This window comes from Porites lutea (assembly GCF_958299795.1).
Source record: "Porites lutea chromosome 5 unlocalized genomic scaffold, jaPorLute2.1 SUPER_5_unloc_1, whole genome shotgun sequence".
Taxonomy (NCBI): Eukaryota; Metazoa; Cnidaria; class Anthozoa; order Scleractinia; family Poritidae; genus Porites; species Porites lutea.
Window position 1 is genome coordinate 834,373 of NW_027332288.1, and position 25,642 is coordinate 860,014.

The 25,642-nt window shown below is 37.8% G+C and overlaps 2 protein-coding genes across 2 annotated transcripts; one reads left to right on the top strand and one right to left on the bottom strand.

Moving 5' to 3' along the window:
* Positions 1–1,828: 1,828 nt before the first annotated feature.
* LOC140925369 (uncharacterized) lies at positions 1,829–8,294 on the top strand. The gene is made up of 3 exons (XM_073375349.1): positions 1,829–1,926; positions 3,980–5,859; positions 7,966–8,294. The coding sequence occupies exons 1-3, from the start codon at positions 1,829–1,831 to the stop codon at positions 8,292–8,294; spliced, it is 2,307 nt and encodes a 768-aa protein (XP_073231450.1).
* A 14,275-nt stretch (positions 8,295–22,569) lies between these two features.
* On the bottom strand, positions 22,570–23,532 carry LOC140925370 (uncharacterized). The gene has a single exon (XM_073375350.1). It carries the CDS (start codon positions 23,530–23,532, stop codon positions 22,570–22,572), a length of 963 nt encoding a protein of 320 aa, XP_073231451.1.
* Between the last annotated feature and the right edge of the window lie 2,110 nt (positions 23,533–25,642).

Consider the following 25,642-nt stretch of genomic DNA (forward strand, 5'->3'; position numbering starts at 1 on the left):
TCGTCTTCAGATTAAGCGATGCAACTTGAAGAAGCCACCGGTTCAGGCAAACATCCTGAAAACTGGGATGATTGATCTTGATGAAGAGTATTAAATGCAGTCACCTTCCCGTTCTACTTTACCCATACTTCCCTTACACGGTCCATTTTTTTGCAGCAAATACACTCGTCCGTTTTGGTAGTGATGGGACCTGATGGCGACGGACCAGTTCGAACAAGTGCACTTAACAAACAAAAAGAGACATGTGCTCTGTTCAGTATTGTTTTTATTTCACAGAGTTAGAGAATTTAGATACTTGTACTGGGTTTTCTTCTGCTGTCAGCAAATTACATCACAACAGAAACGCAGTACGATGAAAAAAAAAAAAACAAAAAACGACAAAAAAACTTAATCGGAGTAATGCCTACCATGCGCCTATTTCACCAGTAAAATGTCTTTGGAGCTCGAGATTACGATCTTCTTCAAGAATCACGCTTTCCTCGAATGCGGCGGCCGCTTCTACGGTCGCGTTTGGCTCCAAATCCTCATCGTACGGGATAAAAGCAGTTCCATTGCCGTCCAAAATATCTTTCTGTTCGACTGTTTTAAATCAGATCTGTCTTTCGAAGAAATGGATGAAGAACACGGAACAGACGACGACACAATAACACGCTAGAAGTAGTTGTAGCGAGATGGTGGTGAGTTTTGGGGATAAGATGACGTCACGGGCGACCTCGATCCAATCCCTCCCCTTTGACTCGGACATTTGTTGTTTATGTAATGGCGGACCCATTTTTCCCACTTTCAGACATCTTTCTTGTGGGAACCGCTTCGTCAGATTGGTCTGAATTACATTTTTTCGTGAAGTTTTAAGTCCAAACATTAAGTTTGAGCCCAAAAATTTCGTTTAGAAAGACTGCGATTTTCGTCGCAGTAGCACTTTAAAAATCTCTTGTTGACCAAATCGCGAACTAATCAATTCAAATTATAGAGGAAGATAGTAAAAACATGAAGTGTCATTATATTTTAGTAGCCAACTTTACTTTAAAATATACGAGCCACTGAATATGACTCTAATTTTGCATGATTTTTGCCCATTTTAGGCCTCGGGAAGAAAAAAATTCGTTAAAAAAATATTATTCACTCGATCATACCTAAACCAACGATTTTGTAACTAGCGCCCATAGGGCTTTATTCGGGCTGAGTTTGAGGCCAGGTGAGTTTTAGACTAGCCTGTTCCAAGCGTTCAGATAGTGGAGAGCGGTGCGAAGTAAAGAAAGCGATGAAAAGTAGGGGGGACTGGGGAGAGAGGTGCGGGAACGCTTGTAAGAATTTTTAACAAAAGTGGGTTCCGGTATACTAGATCCTGGTATACCCTCTGATTGGTTGATTTTGACAGTTTTTGTCAACAGTGGCGGTGATGACAGGCTCTACGTCCGGTCACGCAGAATTCGAACTCGCAACAAACACAGCGCTAGGTGACTTTCCAAACGGTGAGGCCACAGGGAGCCTACACAATCTGTTGGTGTAGCCGATTGTTATTTTACAGTAAATGTTCTGGATTTACCGTTTGGTTTACCTATGGCGATATGTCGCTAACTATGTATATAAATCAATGATAAATAAACGTTGAATTACCTTACCTGTGGTATATAGTCGTCGTTTTACCTCAAAAGCCGTGTTTTGAGCGATTTTGAAGGAGTGTGATTTCACCGTTGACTGTTCCTTATAATAGAAGGAACAGGAACAGTCAACGGCGAAATCAAACTCCTAGATAGAATTGCCATCATGAAAGACCAAGTGGAACATTTGAACTAAATCGGAGTAGCGGCGGCAATGATGGGAGAAGATGTGGATGAAGCTGTTAAAAGTGGAAGCTGTGAAATTGTATACTGAAGTGGCAAATCATGGACAAAAGGACTTCAAGAAGGATAGCTTGGAAAGCAAGTTACAGCTGTCGCTATTGACGAGGTCCACTCAATCACCGAATAGTAAATTTCGCTTCAACTGTTGTGCATTTTCATTGCTTGAGTTAACGATTTTCATTGAAACGGCTTTCTATCGAAATGAGCGATATTTGTTTGTCACTTGATTCGTATTTTTTTTGTCACGTACACGCTGAAATCATGTTTTAAGGCCGTAAATAAATTCACTGTACACAGGGTGATAGGCTCCTGTTGTACATGAATACTTCTCCCGCTCTCTGTTGTCTGAAAGTCTTACATTAGGTTTTTGGTAAGATTATGTATACTTAATATTAATTTTTGATCTGGAAAATTTTGATTTATTCGCAAGAAAAATAATAAATGTATATGGAGCTGTAACACCAGTCTTGATTGACAAGTGGAGACCACCTACAGCTGATGGGGTCTGAGTGGATGGAAGAGTCTATTTAAAACAAATCTTACAGGCGTCCCCCCTCTCACCTCTCCTCCTCCCTAGCTTTTATTTTTTCGCACTCCTTTTTACTTCGCACCGCTCCGCACTATCTGAACGCCTGGAACAGGCTAGTTTTGGACTATTTCCTCGTCTAGTTGATATTTGCACGGAGCCACTCTTAAGGACAGTGCATTTACGAAGTTGTAAACTACATGTATGGTATGTGAAAGGGGTACCTTTGATCAATAGAAAGTATACTAAAGGGGTACATGTAGCTTTTCTGTCATAAAATGGTATGGTAATGGTACATAAAACGGTAAGGGGTCAGACCTCAGGGCGTGGCCTCCCCATGTAAACCTTTATTTAGTTAACCCTTCCCCCCACCCCAGGGTTTTCAGTAAGATTTTAAGTGGGTAGCAAAAGCCACGGTTTGGAGTAGACTGAGAATGAAAAAAATCGCGAGTTTCTGGGAAAATTTTGAAATCTGAGCCTCTTAGAATGCATTCCCAGCATTCTGGAGCAAAAATGAGAGTGTTTGAACAGAACACAGACATCTTTAAATTTTGGCTTTTTTAGGGGTAATTTAAAAAAAAAAGTAGACGGCGAGTTCACGTGAATTTTGCGACCACCGTCTCTTATTGACCCCCCCACCGGGATGTGTCGAAAATGGAGTAACATGTTAATGGAAATTAGAGAATCTTGAGACTAATGCATGAATTTGAAGAAAAATAGAAAAATTTGACTATGTGTACATGTTGTATTATTAAAACACGTGATATAAGTCTTCTAGTTGGTAGAATAATTGTTTTGAATTCTACTTGTAATTTTTTTTTTTATCATGTTCTTTTTTAAGTGTTCTCAGCATGTGAGTAGTTGTGGTATTAGCAAGCGTTTTCTTTTATCCTTTGAAGGCCCGGTTAAAATGTACCGAGTTCAATAACTCCTATTTTAGTCAAATAATAAAAATAATTAAATACAGTAGTTGATTCAGACGTCGGATTTAATGGTGCCGATTTTACTCCGTTTGCTGTAATTTGCTCCCAGTAGGTAGGTAGGTAGAAACTTTATTTAATGAGGGTAACACATGACAGTAAACACTGATGAACTAGTGGCCCTCAATCGTAATTAAATTATTTAGAACTAATAAAAATAGACACGACGAATTGAAATTTTAAAATACTACAAGATACAATCCTAAATTTACGATATTAAAAACTATTAAGATAAACAAAGCGAATTTAAAAATACTATAAGAAAAGAAAAAGTGATTTGTACATTATAATTTAAAAATAGTCTTTAAAACAACTTGTTATCGAGTATGGATAATAGTTTCTATGATTAATGCAATATGATACATACAGTCAACTCTCGCCTTGTGGACACCCAGCTATAATGGACATCTCCATAATACGGACAGCAGCTAAATCCCAGGCAAAAATAAATTATAGATGTTTGACTGAAATAACCTCTCGCTATTATTGAATCTCGCAAATGAGGACACTAACTCAAGGTCCCTGCGGCGTCTGCTATAAAGGGACTTGACTGTACATACATCCGGCACATGTGAAATGTGACGTCTGAATCAAATGTCTTACCTAAGTTGAATCTTTGACTCTTTCAGTCACAGATTCGGCAGTGCTGATGTGGAGTATTCCCTCAAATTACGTCAATGTCTGGAGAGAATTGAGATGACTAGATTTGCTACCTGTTATCTTGTAGGCGACTTTAATTTTCCAAGCATAGACTGGCATAGTTTAACTGCTACTTCAAGTGATTTATGTTCTGTTGATTTTTGTGACATGCTTAATGATCATTTTCTGGTTCAATGTAATTTCAATCCAACAAGAATGCTTAATGAAACTGATGGCAATATACTTGATTTAATCCTGACTAAAACTCCTGACCTGGTTAGTGATGTTGAAGTACTCACTGATCATTTTAATTCTGATCATTTTCCGGTTAGTTTAAATATTAAGCTTTTATCTGGTCGCCCTCGTAAGTCTGTCTCAAGGAAAAATTACAACTTTAAAAAGGCAGATTTCACTGCACTGAATGAATTATTGAAGTATATTCCATGGAATTGTGCTTTCTTGGAAGAGGATGTGGACATCTGTACTGAAAGAGTCAATGACTTATTACTAGCTGCTGCTAATATGTGCATTCCAACCTTTACTGTGAAAAAGAAAACTAATCCTCCATGGATTACCAAGGAAGTTCTCAATAAGATCAAAAAGAAAAAAAGGTTATGGAGAAAACTAAAGGCTCATCCATCAGAAATCCTTAGCCGAAAGTTTAAAGAGTTACGAAGATCCGTCAAGCAGTTAGTAAGATCTGAGTATAAGAGATATCTAGAGCATCTGTCGAGTCAGCTGAAGGTAAACCCAGAACGATTTTGGAGCTACCACTCAATTAAGTCGAAATCAAAACGGCTTCCTGATGTAAACACCTACAACAGAAGATCTGCGATAAAACCTCATGAGCAAGCTACCTTATTTAATATTCACTTTCATTCAGTTTTTTGTAAACAGAGTACTGGGGTACCAGTTCCAATACAAACTGACTTACAAGATCCAAGTTTTGAGGTAGTTACCAACCATGTAACATGTGACACTAAGGAAGTTCAAAAGCTACTTAGCTGTCTTAATGCTAATAAGTCTTGTGGAGTTGATAAAATACCTGCTCGTTTACTTAAAGAGACTGCTGACACATCTGCAGTTCCTCTGAGTATGCTCTTCAATTTATCGTTTAAACAGGGACGCCTACCTAAATTATGGAAATCAGCTAATATTACACCCATTCATAAGGATGGTGATCGAGAGCCAGTAGAAAATTATAGAGGCATTTCACTCTTAACTATCTCTGGGAAATGCCAGGAGAGAATTGTGTACAATGCTATTTATGATCAAGTTATTGGATTCATACATGATTCTCATCACGGGTTCCTCACTGGTCGTTCCTGCACTACTCAACTACTCTTAGTACATCATGATTGGTTCAAAGTCTTGGACAAGAGAGGTCAAGTTGATGTAGTATTTATAGACTTTTCAAAGGCTTTTGACCTTGTCTGTCATAATATTCTATTAACCAAACTTTACAAATATGGTGTCCATGGAGACTTGCTAGATTGGTGTAGAGATTATTTAACAGAACGTCAACAGCGTGTTGTAGTGAAAGGAGAGGCTTCCGACTGGTTAACCGTAACCTCTGGTGTCCCACAAGGTTTACCGGGGGGAATTAGTAAGGACAGTTCAATTGCTCTGTATGCTGATGACAGTAAAATGTATAGGGTTATTAGTACTCAAGAAGATCTGTCTACTTTTCAAAGTGACATAGACAAAATTTCAGATTGGTGTAAGATGAATAAGATGAGAATTAATACCAAGAAATGTAAGATCATGCGTATAACAAGGAAAAAGTCACCATTAGTTGGGGAGTATAATATTGAAGGTCAACCTTTGGAAAGTGTTGATGTGTATAAAGATTTAGGATTATTTACTACTAGTAATCTTTCATGGAACCAACACGTAGATAAAATAACTGCTAAGGCTAATAGGGTTTTAGGGTTGGTTAAGAGGACTTGTAGGGACTTAAAGGATATTGATACCATGAACACACTTTATTTGTAGTCTTGTGAGACCTTTATTAGAATATTCATGCGAAACTTGGAACCCTCATACTAAACGTAACATTGATAAACTGGAGGCTGTTCAGCGAAGAGCTACCAGATGGATCACTAGGTCTGATGATGATTATAATACTAGACTATTTAAGCTAAAATTGTTGTCATTATCTAATAGGAGGTTCACTAGAGATGTTACCTTTTTTTTAAATGTAAGTAATGGACATTATGATATTGACATTTCAAATAAGCTCATATTTTGTAAGGACAGAAATACAGGTTATAACTTGAGGAAAAATGACACACAGGACCTTGTTCCAAATTTTAGTAGAACTGATGGTTTTAAATATAGTTTTTTTTAACCGTGTTGTAGATGAATGGAATGGTTTACCCAATCATATTAGAGAATCAAACAGTATTGCAACTTTTAAAAGAAATGTTTTAAAGTTTATTAAGGATAACTAGAACATTTATATTTCTATTTGTATATATTTTTCTTGTATGTTAATTAGTGGGGGCATCCCTAGTATGGCGCATTGGTGCTTTTGGTTGTCTCCTTCTCCACAACTTTTTTTTTTTTTTGTTAAAGTAGTGTTAGCTTATTTCATTTCATTATTTGCTTGTTATGCAGTGGAGTGAATCTGTAATAAATAAATAAATAAATTCGTATTTAACTTTAAACTGCCAAATTTAAGTGATTCAGACGTTGCGCTCACATTGGTTAATTCAAAAATTAAATTTGACACATGTGAAATTCGATATTTGAACTGGGCCAATAAAAAACGGGAGTAAAGGTGCAGACGAGCCAAACTGAGGCCTAGACGGCCCAAGCTTATCCCGGTTGCATGCCACATACAAATTCTCCAAGCTGGTCATTATACATTTCTCTAAAAAAGTTATAATTTGAGAGTTGATGAAAGACCAAAACATTATATTTTTATTAATTGATCTCAAAACCTTTTGTATTGATAATAATTGTTAGGAGAAAATGGATTGTTGTCATTCTTGGGATTTAAAGGGTTAAAGGGGCTATACATATGCCATGTTATTTGCTGTCTGTTTAAAAAGCTAAAACATGACTCAGCATCAATTGAATTCCAAAAATGGTCCTTTTTTAGGACTGTACATGTACATTAGGCATTAAAACTATTTCCTGCTGTTTGTTGCAAGGGATGGAAAAGATGGACGTGGATTGAATCTTAAAAAATTATTAGGGCAACTTTTTCAAGTTTTAATACTACGCCTCCAAATATCACCAAAAATAGTAATAACTATCGTAGTATGGTTTGTCGTCCCTGATAGGATGTTTGATTATTTTTCATATCTCTATAAAAGTATTTTTGTATGGGTAAGGGCAGAGTAAGTAAGGACTTAAACACAACATTGATAGCAGTACATGTTTCTTCAAGACATAACCATTTTGATTCTTTTATTCTTTATCCAGGCATGCAACAAGCAAGTCTGCACAGTGAACAAACAAAGCAAAAAACAGGAAAAAAAGCATTTATTGCAGTGCTGTCCAAAAACATTGAATTTATTTTAAAACAACCATGTCAACCATGTATTCTTTGTCTTTTATACATTTTTGTAGTCAAATTCAATTACAGTGTGTAGCCCTGTATATAGTGATCAAGCTTTGTTGTTTGAATTCCTTTTTCAAAATATCATTATAACTTTTCTTGCTCCTGAAGTAAACTTTGCATGATACATGTACACTGTACTTGCATTACCTTCCCCATCCCACTTCCTTATTTTTGGTTATTTGCTTCTCGCTCCCGATAACTTGTACTCCTGATAACTGGAATTTTTTTCGATTTCTGGAGAAAGTTTGAGTCACCATAAGTTAACTGTACAGCACATGAAAGGGGGATCTTTTGCCTGGTCTTAAAACCACTGGAACTACATGTATGGATAATGTATTAGAGGCAATGGACAGAAATTATAGCTTCATGTATTCTTCCCTTTTTATTTGCTTTTTTTCTCTTTAGGTGACGAAATTTCATCAGTGAAAGTGCCTCAAATCAGTGTTCTGAGACATGGTGAGAGCACCACATTCTCATGCAACCTGACTAGAAATCCAGACAAAGAGCCAGTATTGAAAAGAATTTCTTGGTACAAAGATGGGATTTTGCTGGAAAGTATCAGAAACCCTGACCCAGATGAGCCATTAGACAACCTTAGGCCGCTTGTTCTTAAAAATATTGGTGTTAGAGATGGAGGAAACTACACCTGCTTTCTGGAAGTGGCGCTCCGCAATATCAGAATGTACAATGTGTCTGATAACGCCATGGTTGAAATTAAGTGCACTGTAGACTGACCCTGATGGAGGGTTAGCCCTTGACTGCGATCACAGCCATCTCCCCTCGTTTTCCCCTGCCAGCTGGACATTCAACAGGAGAGATGTCCGTTCCTCAATGACAGAGATTCCATACTGATGACGTAAAGTCTGTCTGGAATCTGTTTAGGATTTCTGATTAGTTGATGTAGTAATCTGTTCCCAGTGGACGCTCGCTTAACAAAGGCCTGGGACTCAAGAGATGAGTTACGGGACATTAGAGTCCGCAGGCGAGAAGGCGATAGGACTAGGCCAAGATAAGAGAAAAAGTAGGGGGGGAGGGAGGGTTAAGCAAACAAACCTCAGAGCAAAGCGGGTGTAGACCCCCCTGCCACCCCCACAAGGGGCTTCGACGGGCGCATGAACCCAATCCTTGCGCCCTTGCAGCCAAACTGGACAAATTCGCTTACACACGTGTTTATTTATATAAAGAAAGCCAGTCCCGAGGGAGAAACGCACACACACTCCTGAAATAGATCTCTCGCAGTTAATTCGTCAGAATTAAGGCCAGTATTTCGCGAGCGAGCACTGGGAATAGTAATCTATTCCCAGTGGACGCTCGCTTATTAAAGGCCTGGGACTCAAGAGATGAGTTACGGGCCATGCGAGTCCTTGGCTCGGAGGCGAAGGATAGCCTTAGATGAAGTGAAAGGTCTCCACTAGCCTCCCCAACCCCATCAGCCGTAACTAACTCTAAAACGACAACACAAGCGCTTATCAAAAATGTCGGTTTGAAGCCAGCAACAGCAGCAAAAGCTTCATTTGCATGACCATACAAGTAATACAGTATTACAAAAGCTACTCGTCCAAATTTGAATATTAATTCAACTAATTAATGTAAAACGTTTCAAAGCACTACAGATCTCATTCATTCATTGATATTAATTTGTTTCTTAATTCAAATCATTGTGAGATAAATAAAAATAATTGACTGTTAAATAATCAGAAGAATTCATAAGATGAGCTATTAAAGTATCGTGTTAAAGTCAAGTTTGAAGTTAGGTAATTTAAGTTCTGTTCTGGAAAAAATACGTCACTAATATTAGAATAGGCCTTACAATCTAGTAGGAAACGATTTTCATCTTCACTTTTGTTACTGTTACAAAAGGAACATATCCTTTCATTGCGAGGGATTTTTTCGCATCGACCTGTTTCGGTTCTAAGTTGATGACTACCAGAATTACATCTACAATCTATGGATTAAAAACCAAAGGATGAACTGTAAAGGAATCCTAGACCCCATATGATGATGCCATGATGATGATGCCATCACGGAAAGCGTTACCAAAATATTCCGTAGAAAACCACTTCGAATGATGGGAACTGAACTACAAGCCATTAGGCATCTGAAGAGCTGCTGGTATTTAGAGGTTTGCAAATTCAGAGCGTGTTCGACTAACGGAGCAGATTTCTAACCAATGTGCGTCGCCCGATCTTCTTTAGACACCCCGTTAAGTCTGAGAAGGGCGGAGTGTCCGGCCCAAATCCACTCACAAAGTCACCATCATTCTGAACTGCGAAGGGGGTCTTAAAAATATTTAACGTGCCTCGCCAGCACGGTAGAAGCGAGGATTCGACTATCGAAAATACTGTTATTGTGGAAGTTAAACTGAAAAAGTCGGAGGAGATGTCAAGGCGCATTGATTTACATACGTCGACGATAGAATGCAAATTCTGTCCTCCAAGATCTCTCTTAACATTATGCCGGACATTGGTAAAACAGGAGGCAAGCGCCATCAGAATGTCCTAACACTTCAACTGCGTTTTTATCATAGGAAGATCGGAAGCCAAGTCACCAGAGAAAAAACCAAGCGAGAAAAATCTAAGCTCTCGAGTGTTAATGTTCAGTAACGTTCGGAATAGACAGCTTGTACCTAACAGAATATACCTTAAGTGGTACACGACTTATTTCTATTGTTTCGTCCCGATAAAATACAGAGGCCCTTTAAGAACAGACTCTAGCCTGCAACTGTACCTAATAAATATATTTAAGTTACTGCTTGATCGACAAGTGCGACGTAGGATTTCAAAACACGGTGCCAGCAGAGGAACAGTAACAGCTGTACAAGCCTGCGTATACTCAACCAAGGGACTGACTTGAGTTGTTACGCAGCATTGTTTGCCTTTGCCAAAGGAGGGGCGGAAGACTACTTTCTAGAAGGCTCAACGCCTCGCGCGCCATTACCTGGCCTGCACGACAATCAGTGAAGTACTAGGAACAGGCTGAACTCCAAGAAGTAAAAGGTAACTAGTGGCCAATAAACTAGTTGTGTGGTACGCATAGGCACCAGCCTCCAAGCCGAGAGGGAGGGTGCTATACCCTAAATATCGTTGATTCACAAATTTAGAAAGCGTATGTCGTGGCGCAATTGCGCCTCAACATGCTCAACAGTTATGAGCATGACGAGATAAGGAGGTTGAACCTCTAAAATCTTGCCCCAAAGTGCGCACAAGCCATTTACGCAATCTATAAATATTTGTTTATACTAATACCCGCCAAAGGTTTGTAACTTTGATGTGAGGGTATCTCTAATTAAGCTGAAATACCACTGCTCAAAGCCAGTCAAATTGCAGAAATTTCTCATCTTGTAGTATAATGGCGGAAGTAAATTCCTCAAACTCCGATCAGGGGGACACGGAGCGAGGTACATTCCCCCTCGAGTCTGCCTTGAAAAGAAATCTTCACGGACTTAATTTCGTATTAATACTTGGGCTCTTCATGGGGAAGAACTTGTTACAAAATGACCTCCCATTAAGCTAAACTGTTGGTAAGTTCTCTGGATACAAATTTAAAGGAAGACGGGTATCTGAAGACAGGGATACGGCTGAATGAGCATGCAATGCGGTCCGATCAGGCGAGGGAGCTAGGCCGACAAAACTGTTGGGCTTGCCCTCCCCCACTTGCGCTGCTTAGCATGGCCAGTAAATTGCAAGAATGGACCCCAAAAAGTGTCCAAACAGGTGATTCACGGACATAAAATAACGGAAAACTAAGAGGGAGAGCGAGGGAAGCCCACCAGAATTTCCGGCCTTAAGCAACCTCAAAGAGGCATAAAAGGCATTAGACACCCGCACCCAAGGCACGGCAATACGGGTACGCAAGGGAAGACTAACAACCTCGAGAAACAGGAAACAAGAGAAAAATAAAACAGCTTCCTTAGTTGCAACAAGACAACATCTCAGGATCAAAATGAGCTACAAAAGTTTTTGATTCCACGTGTTGACAACAGTTAAAACAGACTTCCGCAATGTGACGCCTCTACGCCTATCATACAATTGCGTTTTAAGATCTGGTATGAAAACTACCCAAAAGTAGGGGGTAAATAAAAAAGCCAAGTGGTAAGTAAAAGGACACTCAACAATGATAAAACTTGAGGAAATTTAGAAAGGAAAAAAAATTGCAAACTAAGCCGACACCGACTAGCTGACAACGAAATAACGTGCGATCAGGCGGTCCTGCTCCCCTTTTTCTGACTTTTTTGTTTGGGAGACGGAGAAGCGGGGCGGCAAATAAAAAGAACATACCAGATCCGTTAAAGGTCAAATGAACCAAAATTTCGACCTTTTTTACTTTAGTTCAATTCTAGTGAAATGTGTTTAATATGAACCAAATAAACATACTATGAAGTTTCAGCTCAATTGAAGCAAGTATCTGCGAGATATTTTCAATTAAAAATTGTTATTTTTTGGCCCTTATCTTCGTAGAGCGTTCGGAAAAATTGTCGGAAAAAAAAGCTTGTGACGTCAGTGTTGGTCAGGTGAAAAAAAGCGGGAAATTCAAAACAGAGTTTTTCGAGTCGACTTGACGCAGAAGTGGTTTGTGTGGCCATAAACCTGGAAGGCACTGGTTATAACCTCCTTATTAGTTAATTTTCTCGAAGAATACATCATAGTAAAACAGACTCTAACGACATTCACTAATTTCCTTGAATTGTACTGGAAATGGGCGTGCGTAAGTCCGATTTTTTTCAGGATGCATTCACAAAATGTGTTCATATAAGGAAGTTCCTGGATATATTAGCTCCGGAGCTCCACTGTGAACCCAAAAACAAAATATCTTTTCATAATAATCTGCCCAAAGAAATTCAAGTTTGCCCACAATGTTTTTGAAGTCACTGAACTTTGTCGCTCTCGCGCTGATATTTTAAAACTCACGCTCGATCGGGCACTTCTTGCTTCGCAGATCAATAAAATATAAACAAAATCCTCAATGTAGAAGTTTTGGTGTGATATGTGGGCAGAAAAAGAGTTAATCTTTATCTAGAAAATCTTCCCCAAGACCGGTTTCAAAGCAACAATAGTTTTTTAAACTTGATCGTTTCACGCAGATTAGTTTTGCTTTGTCAAGTTGAACATGCATAACACCTGTCAAAAACCTACGCGTAAGTAAGATTTCCTTCAAAAAAAGTTCAAGTTACATTATTGCAAAAACTTCTTTCCAATTATGTATAAGATTTAATTACCGATTGAGGTCACTTTAAGGACCATAGACTCCACTTTAAGTTGGCAAAGAGATACGACAAGCAAAAAGCAAAACAGTAAACTGCACATAAGGACTTGTTTTGCTCGCTTCAGTTAAATCCAGCTTCAGCAATTGTTTACGGGCAAAGAGTCGATTGTTTTGGAGTCACTGCCGGCAGTTGTCGTTCTCCACTACTTCACAGCGAGTGAAAGGAAAATTTGCGTACAGAAAGATAACAAAACTATGTAATTGAAACTGAAATAACTAAAGGAAAAAAACTCTGACTATTATTACTTGAGCAACAGAAAAATGATCGAGGTAAGTTTTTTTTTCTCGAGTAAGCTTGCTGGCCTTCTAAAGTTCGGAGAAAGTTTAAAGCGCACAAGGTTGTTCACTCGCATGCGTTGGCCATACGGTTCTTTGACTGAAGACAAGGATAAAGCTGGTTCTGCAAAAGTAAATAAATCTGGGCATCTAAAAAAAGTAACCATAACTACTAAAAACAGAATACAAGCAGGTTTTAATTCAACCCAGCGAAAGAAGGCGAAGCACTGGACACAAAATCAACTCACAAATCGAATGCACAATTATCAGAAAAATACAAACCCGTTTGGAAATGTTTAAAACGTTTTATTCCACCTCAGACTGACGGAATGATCTGTTTTTACTCCAACATTGGTTGTTTTGAATCCACAGTAATTTTCAAGTGACGAAAACAACAAAACAAACAACAACAAAAAAAAAAAAAGGGGCAAACGTTCGCACCTCGTGTATTTTATTCAGTCTCAGTCGGAACTCTCACAGAACGAAACAAACGCAGATGGGATGCGCAGAAGCTTGCACAGAACTTTTTTCCGCCCTGAAAGACCAACATTGACGTCACGTAGTCTCCAGTCTATCACGCGGCCATTTCAGAAACGTTTTCGTGAAGTCTTCGGAAATGCTCGGATTTTGATCTTTTATCTTTCCATAAAGGCTTGGGAAGAAAAATCTTTACCCAATTCTCACTTAGGATGGTTCTTTTTAGTGTTTGGTGAAGGTAAAGCGACAAAAGAAAATATGTCAATTTTTTGGTTCATTTGACCTTGAAGCCCAGCTAAGGCCACCTAGATTAAGCCATGTTAGACGGGGTTAGGAACTGGATGGGTGACCATGCGTGAACAAACTAGCCGCTCTTTCCCCTTCCATTTTTTCTGCTTTCCAGTCCTATTTAACACTATGTACGCAGGGCGAAACGCACATGGCATGATATCAACCGACGGATGACAAAGAAAGGGCCAATAAGAGTAGAAACGAAAAACCAAGTAGAGGAGGCTGTCCGACTGGAAACACCGGTCTAGACCCAGAACTGAAACCAGCCGAGGTAACAGTCGTGCATAATGAATGACGAATGAAAAGATTACAAATTTCGGACGAAAGCCCGAAAGCCCAAAATTGAAAAACACCTGAAATAGGGAACAGCCCGGAAAAAAAAGAAAAGAAAAGAAAAAAGAAACAACCAAACTTGAAGCACGATGTAAAGTTTATCCAAACATGAATCCAGCAGAAGACAATTCCTCTCGGCGAAATAAATTACGCCGATAGAAAAACAAAAAACTAGATTACTCAGCCACAACCGGAGACCGTTGAAAGAGAGTTTCATCGTCCACCAAGAATAACGCACACTCAAAACAAAAGAGTACAGTAACAACGGAAATTTATCCCAGGACTCCTACCAGAAAAATTAAAGTCAATCCACTCGGTCAAACAGCTGCCAAACCGACTATAACGCGAAAAGAAAAACAAAAAAAAAAATGTGGAACTACGTAGGTAAAGAAATACGATAAAACCGCGCCTGGACTGGATTTCCTCGGCCACAACCGAGTACAAAATTTGAATTGAGATAGAGTTAAAAAGGAAAAACAGGAAAAACGGGTCCTAAATTGAGGATGTGAAATAACTCCTGCACGACACAACTGCGACAAATACGACGAGAAAATAAATCGTCCAATTTAGAGAGACACACGAAAGCCAAGTCGACACGTAGAATAGTTATTCTCGGCCACAACCAAGTGAATGAACGGCCCCAACTGCACAAGAAACTCAAGAGCCGGCCCCAACCGACAAAAATATCGACATAAGAAATTATTCTCGGCCACAACCGAGTGAATAAACGGCCACCAACCGCACAAGAAACTACAAGACAGCATATTTAAAAGGCGGTCTCAATCGACAAAAATACCGACATAAGAAATTATTCTCGGCCACAACCAAGTGAATGAATTCATTTAGTGTTAACTCTTGATAAACGTGCGCTTTCATAAAACGTGACAGGCCAAACAGTGAAATAAAATTCAGTAAAACGGCCGCCAATTGAACAATAAACTTCAAGACATTATATTTAAAAGCCGGCCCCTACCGACCAAAATACCGACATGGGGAACCCTTACCAAATCCAACACTGTTTTGAATGTATTTTTAAGCTATTTTTGAAAACTGTTTTTAACCTATTTTGTGAAATAGGTTTTAAATAGGGTGAAAAGTGTATTTTTAATGTATTTTTCGACTGCTTTTAAAGGTGTTTTAACCTGTTTAAAACGCTATTAAAAAAGAATTTTTAATGTATTTTTAAATTCGTTTAAGATATATAAAAAATTCCAGGGCTTTTGCAAGGCTCAAAACAGGTCTAAAATAGTTTTTAAATATCTTATAAATCGGAATAAAAACAGGATAAAAACAGTTTCAGAAACATATTTTAATTTGCTATACTATTTTAAAACTATTTTTAATGGCAATTTTAAACGTATTTTGAAAAAAACAGGTTTAAAATAGGTCCAAAAATATAATTTTAATATATTTTTCGACTGATTTTAAAGGTGTTTTAACCTGTTTAAAACGCTATTAAAATGTTATGCTTCAAAATATATTTTAATAGCTTTTTAATGGGTTTCGAAATTTAGTAAAATAATCGTATTTGCAAATACAATAAAAATACTTTGAAAATAGTATTAAAATACCACAGAGGAAGAAAAGCAATAGCACGTGTATATTGTGAAAATACATCAAAAATAGGATGCAAAAATGCAAAAACAGTATAAAATTGTAAGAAAATAGCCTTAGAGTTGTCTGAAAACAGTACAAAAATCGGTCGAAAGAGCATAAAAACAGTACAAAAACAGGATGAAAATACCATTTAAATTCATGGAATAAAATGAATACAAAACCGTCGAAAATTTACTCTGAAAAAGCAAGATTTACTTCTGCGAAATTTCTCCACAAAGTCCTACGCTAGGATTTCACCGGAATTATCTCTTAGCCGATTACTTTACGTTGATTTCCCTACGAATTCTCGGGAAATTCTTATGGAATTTTTCAGAAATGCTGAAATCAATCTTTAGCCTGTGTACAAGCCCCCTCCCCTCAATAAAAATCGGAGGGGAAGGGGGTCGGTACACAGGCTATCAATCTTCCGCTTCAAAAGAGTATTGCGTTACGTTACCGGTAAATAATAATCTACATACATGTAACTTACATTTTTTATTATATTCACGGCTTTACTCTATTATTATCAGAAGCTTGCAGGCTACGCCTGAACGTTTAATTATTGGCTGATAAAGAACAACATAAGAATAACACCATAAAATTTACACGAGCATGAAAGAGGTCGGTGACGTGACATCAAGTGACTGAGAACAGCGAGGCTGAGTGAGCATGGAACCCTGTAAAAACTAAAATTGCCGTACAGGCGGGAGTATATAAATGTTTACTGCCCTTCATTTGTTTCTCATATGGCGTATACTTAAGCGTCTTAGTAACATGTTATGCATATATTGTGTATAATACTCACATAACAGAAGACTCTTGGATTAACACACAAGACAGCACAAGACCGCATGCTTCGGAGAGAAATTGAACCAGATCCTTTCAAAGTACATAACAGTCGCTGAGGAGTCATACCCATTTTTGATCCGTGATAAATGCAACATCTACGTGTTCAGACAATCCGCAGAGTTGAAATGTATACTTTTGTAAGATCGTAACAAACAGTAAAATCAAGCGCACCCGCCATCACAGCAACCGCCGGTACAATAATTTGAAATGAGCAAAGGACAAAGGACGGTTTGTTTATCACGTGCATTTGTCACATCACCGCGGCGCGAAGTCGTGATTTCAGTCGCGCGTGACATCTTAGAAATAATATGCCATGCATGTGCGGAATAATCTATGAGAGAAAGATAACCATATGTCGGAGTTTATTCATATCTGAGCTTTGTTTCTTGATGCAATATACATGAGGTGAGATCTTAGCTTGGATAATTTATTTATTATGTAATTTCAAGGGCTTATTTTAGATAAACCTCTGTTGACCGCGTGCATCCGATTCTCGGCCCGCGGCTTCGGCTGTTTGTGAAAACATTTCTTTATGAAATGAAAATGCGATTTTAAGAAGTTTCTTTTAAAAAACTTATGGAAAGTCCCGTAACTGCATTAATTGAATCACGGCTAAAATCTACGTGGAGATTTTCGCAGAGAGCTTGCAGGTAATGAACAGTGAGGAACGGATAGATCTTTTATCGGAACACTGTCACAGTTACGTGTTGTCATCAGTCAAAGCTAAAACCTATTCCTAATTTTCTTCTCTTTTTTTATTTAATTTAGATTTAATTTTTCGCTCAGCTTCGAACTTTGTTGGGAGGAGAATCCGGTCCACAATATGTGACAGCTTGTTTTGAGTCATTTATGAGTTCGTGACACCATGAAGGCTTAAAAATTAACTTTGTGCAATTGTTACTTTTATTTATAGTCTGAGTATAAGTCTCCCAAAAGACGTTACAGCATTGCAACCTAGTAATAATAAGTTATAAGTACACTACTTTAAAGTATTTACAATAAGGTAAGCATTTAAGACTTCAAATAGTTTATGGATAATCTGTTTTTATAGTCAGAGTGCTGTGTGCCCAAAATACAATTCAAATAGACCTCAAAACAGTGTTTTAGTACCCTATTTAAAAGTATTTAAAATGCGGTCAGTTCTTAAGGTTTTAAAACATATTTCAAATAGTCTATTTGAACTCTGTTTGTAACTTTGTCAGTGGATGCGTCTCAAAATACATTTTAGATACAACTCAAAACAGTGTTAAAGTACCCTATTTAAAAGGATTTAAAATACGGTCAGCATTTAGGCTCTTAAAACATATTTCAAATAGTCTATTTGAACTATGTTTGTAACTTTGTGAGTGGATGCGTCTCAAAATACATTTTAGATACAACTCAAAACAGAGTTAAAGTACCCTATTTAAAAGTATCTTAATTACAGTCAGCATAAAAGCCCTTAAAACATATTTCAAATACTCTATTTGAACTCTGTTTGTAACAGTGTTAGTGGTTCTATGCCCAAAATACATATTAAATACTCTATTTTCATCATATTTATTAAACAAAATACATTGTAAATTGATGAGAGAGGTTTTCCTTTACATGAAATACAATTTAACTACACTCAAGATATATTTCAAACAGGGGCGAAAATTTAAATTTTTTTGTCAAATAATATTAAAATACAGGAAAATAGTGTTCAAATACTTGAAATACATTTTAAATACTTTAAAATCAGTTTCAAAATACATATGGTTTGGTAAGGGAAATGACTAAGGCAACAGGAGAGACGAGTAAACGTGGAGGAAGCAAGCTAAAGGGACAACAAATTAATTTACCTCGTGCGGAGAAAAAAACATCAGAAAATACAGCGTTTTAAGACAGCCGGAGAAGGCACAGCTGCAGGTGGCGTTCCAAAGATGTAAGCAGGCAAAACCACGACCGGCAGAAGAGGTTGTTCATCGGCAAAGATAAGGAATAGCAGGAAAACCAATCAACGTGGGAGGATAGTGGCAAAATATTGACTTGAACGCGATGCGGAGAGGTTAATTTTCTTAACAATTATTATTTTCAATCTCGGGGAATCTTGGCGTTATCCTTCCTCCCTTGCAGCCAAACTGGACAAATTCGCTTACACACGTGTTTATTTATATAAAGAAAGCCAATCCTGAGGGAGAAATAAAAACACACTCCTGAAATAGATCTCTCGCAATTAATTCGTCAGAATTAAGGCCAGTGTTTCGCGAGCGAGCACTAAAATAGTGTCTGCATCAGTCTGTACATGTACGTAGTACATGTGATGTAGCTATTGTTTACAAATGACAGACAATAGACAAAAGATCGCAAAGGTCAATAATGTAAGTTACCTGTACTTGATCAATGTAGAACAAAGAGTCATTATATATTTGAGAAATACATGTATATTTTTCTTTCTTTTTTCAAGTTGTGCAGAAAAAGTCAAAACTTTGCAATAATAGACCAGGAGAAACATAAACTTAGGCAAATGTACATTTGGAACCCCATGACTACCAGATAAATAATGTTGTATATTCTGTTATACAATCTACATGTATATAAACATCGATTTACATCGCCAGCATGGCAAGCCCTGTTCGCACTAAGCAAAATTTGGTATGTTTTGCAAAAAAATCGTCAAAAGATAAGGCTTTCCTAGTGCGAACGACTTTTTTCACCTACCAAGAGTTTCTCAAGTGCCACCAAACTTCAAAGATGCCATCAAGAGGATTTGGCAGTCTACAATGTTTTGTAAGGCAACAAAATCCTTTGTTCCTTGACAGCTACATGTAAGGGCATCTGGATTCCGGAATCCGGGAAAATTTTGCTTGCCGAATCCTGAATCATTGGCTTTGGAATCCGGAATCCCACTTTAAACGATTCGAATCGGGAATCCAAGTTCCAAAGAAAAAGACAGGAATCCAGTACCTGAAATCCAGAATCCACCGCATGGAGTCCAGAATCCAAGACTCTCCTAGATTCCCTTACGTGTGGCGAACCCTTCATTGGGTCTTCTTACTGTACTTTATGAGCATGGCCAATTTATTAAAGTCCCTTTAACTGACATTTCTGGTTTAATATGAAAAATTTTCAACGATGTGAGCAAGGTTGCAAAAACAAAAAAAATCGTGATTATATAATTTACAAAATTTTTCACAAGCGCCAAACTCGTAGTGTAAACATTGAGTTTGATTTTTATTTGTTTCTTGTTTTGCTTTGTTTGTTTGTCTGTTTTCTTAATGTTACAATAAAGTAGGAGAGTTCAATGACCACAGAAACCAGTAAAAGTTCTCCATTACATGTACACTGTAGCAAAGGCTATACTGTAATAAAGTTTTCTTCTTTTTCTTTCTTTCATTGTTTTTAATTGAGGGTGTCTTTAAAAAAGCAGTTTTTCGCATAAAATATGAAAATTGAAATCATAAAAAGTGATTTATGTGCTCAAAATGAACAAAAATGTTCCAAAGTTACTCCTTGTGGGTTAAATTCAGCAGTACATAACATTGAAGAATTGTATACATAATAATATACAATTAATGTCAGATCCCTAGAGAAACAGTTTTGTTTTCCCGAGAGTCCTGATGTTTTCCGAGACCAAGTCGAGGGAAACATCAGGACTCGAGAGAAAACAAAACTAACTGGTCTCCCGAGGGAACTGATATTAAGTGTTTTGTTATATTTCTAGACTTTCACTTAAACAGCAACAAAAAAATAACGGAAGCGAACCAAAACAGTCGACTAGCTACTTATAACAACACAAATTTAATTCTTAAAACCACTGAATGAATGATTTACAAAGTACTTTCCTTATATTATCTGCATCTTTTTCCTCCACTAGCTGCTGTTTCTCTTCTCGGATGACTTTAAAAAATCGTTACTTTTTAGTTGAGGCTTCGTGTTTGTGTTTAAATTGTTGTGTTCATTTACAAAAAAGAAAACAGGCAGAATTTCTCCCGCCTTCTGTCACACCACTTTTCACCATGTTTTGATCACGTGCTGTAATGTAACCCCAGCGGGGTACATTGCTTAATGTATCACGATCGGGATACATTTGATTTTAAGTGAAGAGGCTTGCGAAACATTAACCAAAAAGTGCCTGGAGGAGTTTATCAAGGAGAAAAAATCAGATCAGAGGGCTCAGGCATTTTTTGTAGAAGATTATGTTCACGATCTTTTCGTCACATTTCAAAAAGCTGAATGTTGTGTATTGAAGGGAAAATGTTTTCGATCGATGTCTCAGTCGGAGAAGCCACACGAAATGAAAATTATCTTGGAATTTAGCGATTCAGGATCGAGCATTGTCTTTAGAAGATGCTCTTGCAAAGCCGGACAAGGACATTGTCATCATCTCTCGGCTTTAGCCTACGCAGTGGTAAGTTCTTTGAAAGAGAGTGATGTTGCTTCTGCTTGTACTTCAAAGCCCCAGCAATGGCATGTTCCAAGAGGTGCTAAAATAGACCCGCAACCCTGGATGCAGCTAAATTTTTCGAAACCATCGGTGGGAAAGGAGACAAGAAGAGATGCATCGCTCTGCCTTTACGATCCAACTTCTCCAAAGAGAAAGGAGCCGGAGTGTAGGAAAGAAATGTTTAAAGAGTTTCCAGAGAAATTTAAAAAGGCATGCCCTGCTGCACCAGTTATCCATGTAAAAAACGACAGCTCAACCTCTGTTAAAACAAATTTCGGTGAACATCAAAAGGGTAGTCCTCTTAGTTATCACTTACCTTCAATTGATAGTATTGGAGCTGATCAAACAAACATCTAAATAATACAAAACTCTACAAGAGTGGACTGGTGGTTAACCCAGCATTCTGTTGGTTGGGGGCTTCCCCAGATGGTGTTGTCTATGACCCTTCTATGGAAGAAAATCCCTTTGGGCTGTTTGAAGCAAAATGTCCATTTTGTGGTGCGGGTGAGAAAATTGTTGACGTTATTAAAGAAAATAAGCAATTTTACTTAAAACAAACAGACCATGGCATTAAATTAAAAGACAATCACAACTACTATTATCAAGTCCAAGGTCTCATGGTCGTGACTGGGATGAAATGGTGCGACTTTTGTGTTTGGACTGGTGTAGATTTCTTTCAACAAAGAATTCTGTTTGATGAAACTTTGTGGAATGATGTGCTATCCAAATTAACCAATTTCTATTTTGAAAATTTTTACGAGTTTCTTACAAGAAGAGGGTGCTGACTTGTTATCAATTCAAGAAAAGCCACGTGTAGTAGAATAACCTTGTGACAACATACTAAGTCATCGTATTGACAGGGTTCTAAAGTAATTTTGTGAGATGTCTGGAAAACCAGTTTTGCCCTTGCGGGCTGTTTGGTCTTTTTCTCAGTGACTCTGTATTGACATGTATGTTTAAATTTTACATTGTAAATGGTTTGAACTTATGGTATTTTACATTGAGCAGCAACTAGCTGTTTCTTGGCAGTAGTACACTTCAGGAAAATTTAGTTTTATTTCAGCTGGTTAAAGTAGATCATTAATGCAATAAAATGGCATCTTCTGAAACCTCTTTTTTGGGTGAATTTTGTTTACATATTTTGCTTCACTAATATGCTCATTGATCAGAGGCCAGATTTACAAACCTTCCTAATCTAAGATACCTCCTAAATATTGTCTGATAACAAAGTGCTATTATCATTTGACAAAACTTAGGATATCCATTAGCTTAGGAGGCTTTGTGAATTTGGCTTAAGGATATTAAAATCAAATCACTGTACAATAAAGGAGCTTAACATTGTTGGTGATCTCAGAGATTTGATCCTGATATTCCAAATAGTATCGTGGGAGAAATTCTTCTTTTAAAAGTCGAAATTTATAAGCAATGTAAGGCTCATTAATGTTTTTACCACCACAAAATTTTGCAGTTTCTGATGTTTGATATTTCCTTGAATGATGATGTCAGCAAAGTTTCTCTTAGGAGTCTTGTGCAATGATTGGTGTCTGAAAATTGACCAAAAGTGCACAGACTGTCCAGATTTGATTAAGCAAACCAGTCTGATTAATAGGAAATACATTTTGCAGGATTTTGAATGTCTTGATTCTGCTTATTGCCCTCTCAACATGTATTCTCACATTTGCGATTTCCTGAGTCTCTTTTACTTGATCTTCTGTAAACTGACCCTGGTTATTAAGGAAAGGAGGTATATGCAAAGTACACCCAAGAGGCTCAAGGAGGTCATTTGTAACAAAACCTCTATCAGCCATTACATTGTCTCCTCTTTCAAGCAATGAGAGAATTCCAGACTGTTTAGTGATTTCCTTGTCTGATATGCCTCCAGTATACAACTGAGATACAAACGTAACACTACCTGAAGGTGCGATACCCAACAGTGCTTTAGCTGTAGTGGTACTTTTATACTGTGAGAAAACTTGAGATTGCCTCAACAAAGAGGAAGGCGTCTGGATCTTGAATTCAGTGGCATCAAGGATCACCCTTGTTGAAGGAAATTTCCTAAAGCTATCGGGCATTGTTTCTTGAATGACGTGTTTCGACAACCAGAAATTGATAGATCCCAACACAAAATAAAGCAAATTGATCCATGATGTAAATACCCTTGAAACTGTGGAACTAGAAATGTTGAATAAGTTAGCAACGTGGTGCAAAGGAAGACCCAAACGTAGTTTCACAAGGGTCAGAAAAAGTTCATCCATCTTTGATAAAGCTCTCTCAGTATTACCTGTACTCTTACTAGACATTTGTGTATTCTCAACACTATTAGACAAGGTCCCATGAACATTTGGGCTCCAGTAACTCATGTCTTCAGCATGACATAAAACATAAGTCATAAATTCTCTGTAGCTGGCTGAATTTTGGAAGCCAGTATAAAAGTGGATATCGTCATCACTACCATCAAATCGTTTAAATGAAAACAACATACTCTCAGAACTTCTTTTTATCGTTAAAAAATTAGACATCAAAACCTGTATTTCATTATCCTTTTCTTGAAGCGTTGTCTCAAGCCGCGAGATATCACGGTCCTTCTCCTGACAGTTCTCGCATGGTTCTTTCGCTCCCACATTTCCAAGCCCAAATGAACTTGTCCTTGACTACTGCTGTTTGACTGGTGTTGCCCAGGAAAATACTGACGGAACTGCATCGTCCTTGAGAACTGTTTTGCCACCAAGTGTTGTTCGATAATCGCTCGCAGTAAAATGAAGAGAACGCACTCGAGTGTACTCCGATACAGTAAATGATTCTCCTTCATCACGACGTATTTTTACCAGCCATGCCTTCTTCATCAACTCACATTTTGGAAAACGATGAAATGACAGTTCTTTTTCCCTCGTTGACTTAGTATGGAAGAGCGGAACACAAAAACTGTTTACAATGCTGCACGCACTTTAATCCAAGATGGCGCACATATACCTCCAGTGACCAGTCCCCGCGCGGCATGCAAAAGGTCTATTGACAGCTGTCAAAACAAGGTATCCGCTGACCAGTATCACTTGAGCGAATCGCGGGCTCAGGTGTCGGCCCATCGAGGTCAAGTATTTTTTCAAGTTATCCGCTAACAAGGTACTGGTTTTCAAATGATCGCAGGCTCAAGTTTAATTTTTTTTTAAAAAAATTCATATGAAATATGTTGTGTTTATGTGCCGCACAATTAAAATTTTGATTTCAAACTGACCTCGGACGCGAGAATTCAGTCAGCTGCTACAGGCAGGGAAGACAGTTGCTTTTGACTTTTCTCACCATGTTCACGCGTTGGTCACGTTCTACGTCCAATTTTTATGCTCTGATTGGTCAAAATTTGACAGGTGAGTTCATGCGGAAAATTTAGGCAGCATCTTGAATCTTGTTTACTTTGACAGCTGAAGCTGACAGAGTTTTGTGTCAACTTGTGATGTTTTTAACTGTCTTTTTCCACTGGATGTACGAAATGAAATTCAGCTGCTATCGGAAGTCTTCTGTTATTCATGGCTAGTTTGTTTATTGGGTTTTTGGTTGAAAAATACGTCACTTGTCAAAGTTGGAAATCCGATTTCGGATGGCATCGTTTTCGTTTTCACCTTGCTTAATGCGTAAGAGGGTTGCAAAGTCTGAAGCGATACTGGCCTTACTTGATACCTTTCAGGAGCTGCATCTCGAGTGGTAAGCCTGAGTAATTATTGTATTTGATGTTTGTTTTTCATTTCTAATTTAATGAAGTCGAGCGTAGTTTATGCGGCTATTTTGTTTACGCACGTTTGTAAGATTTGAGACAATGATCTGACCGAGTATCAGGTTTATATAAGCTTACAATTCTTTAAAAAGCCTTGAGACATTTTCGCACCGGAAATAGAAAGAACACGTTCCAAAGAATTTTTAGTGATAATTCTGGCTGTAAAACAAGCTTTGAGCGATTTTCTTGCCTCGACTTCGTGTTTGAAAAAAGCAAACAAAGGGAAGCCGGCTTAAAACAAAAACTTCAGCTTTAATTAAGCTCGAAGACTCAGATTTTTAGAGACACCTTAATACTTGTCTTCCTGACTGAAAATTCTCGTCTCTGTATATGTTTCACCGAATTTTATTTCTTTTATTGATTATTAGTAGTCTATCTTGTAATTTTAATTGCTGTGCCGATTGTTTTCAGTCGTTCAGTGAGCAACGCTTCCCAGAGTACTCAAAATGCCGCGCGTTAAACCATTTTAAAATAAAAAAATAAACATAATAAATTCTTTATTATATTGGAGCTTAACTGTGTTAATGTTCATTCAAACACTCGCCACAGCTAGCACTGCAAAAGTCAGAACCGACTGGCCGTATAGGTGATTTTGGAATTTTTTTTAACGGTTTAGCTAAAGCCCACGCGTGCTTTGATCGTCCTGAATATTGAATGATAGCAATTTGCATTGCAAAACTGTCAAATACTGCATTCTGTTGTCCGAGGTCTGTATGATAAAAACAGTGCCTTGTAGTACTGTTTCACCTCAGATGTGATGTATAAATGATATATAAGGTTGGTTTACACGAACCCAGATTCGTTGGCAATATATTGTAAAGTAA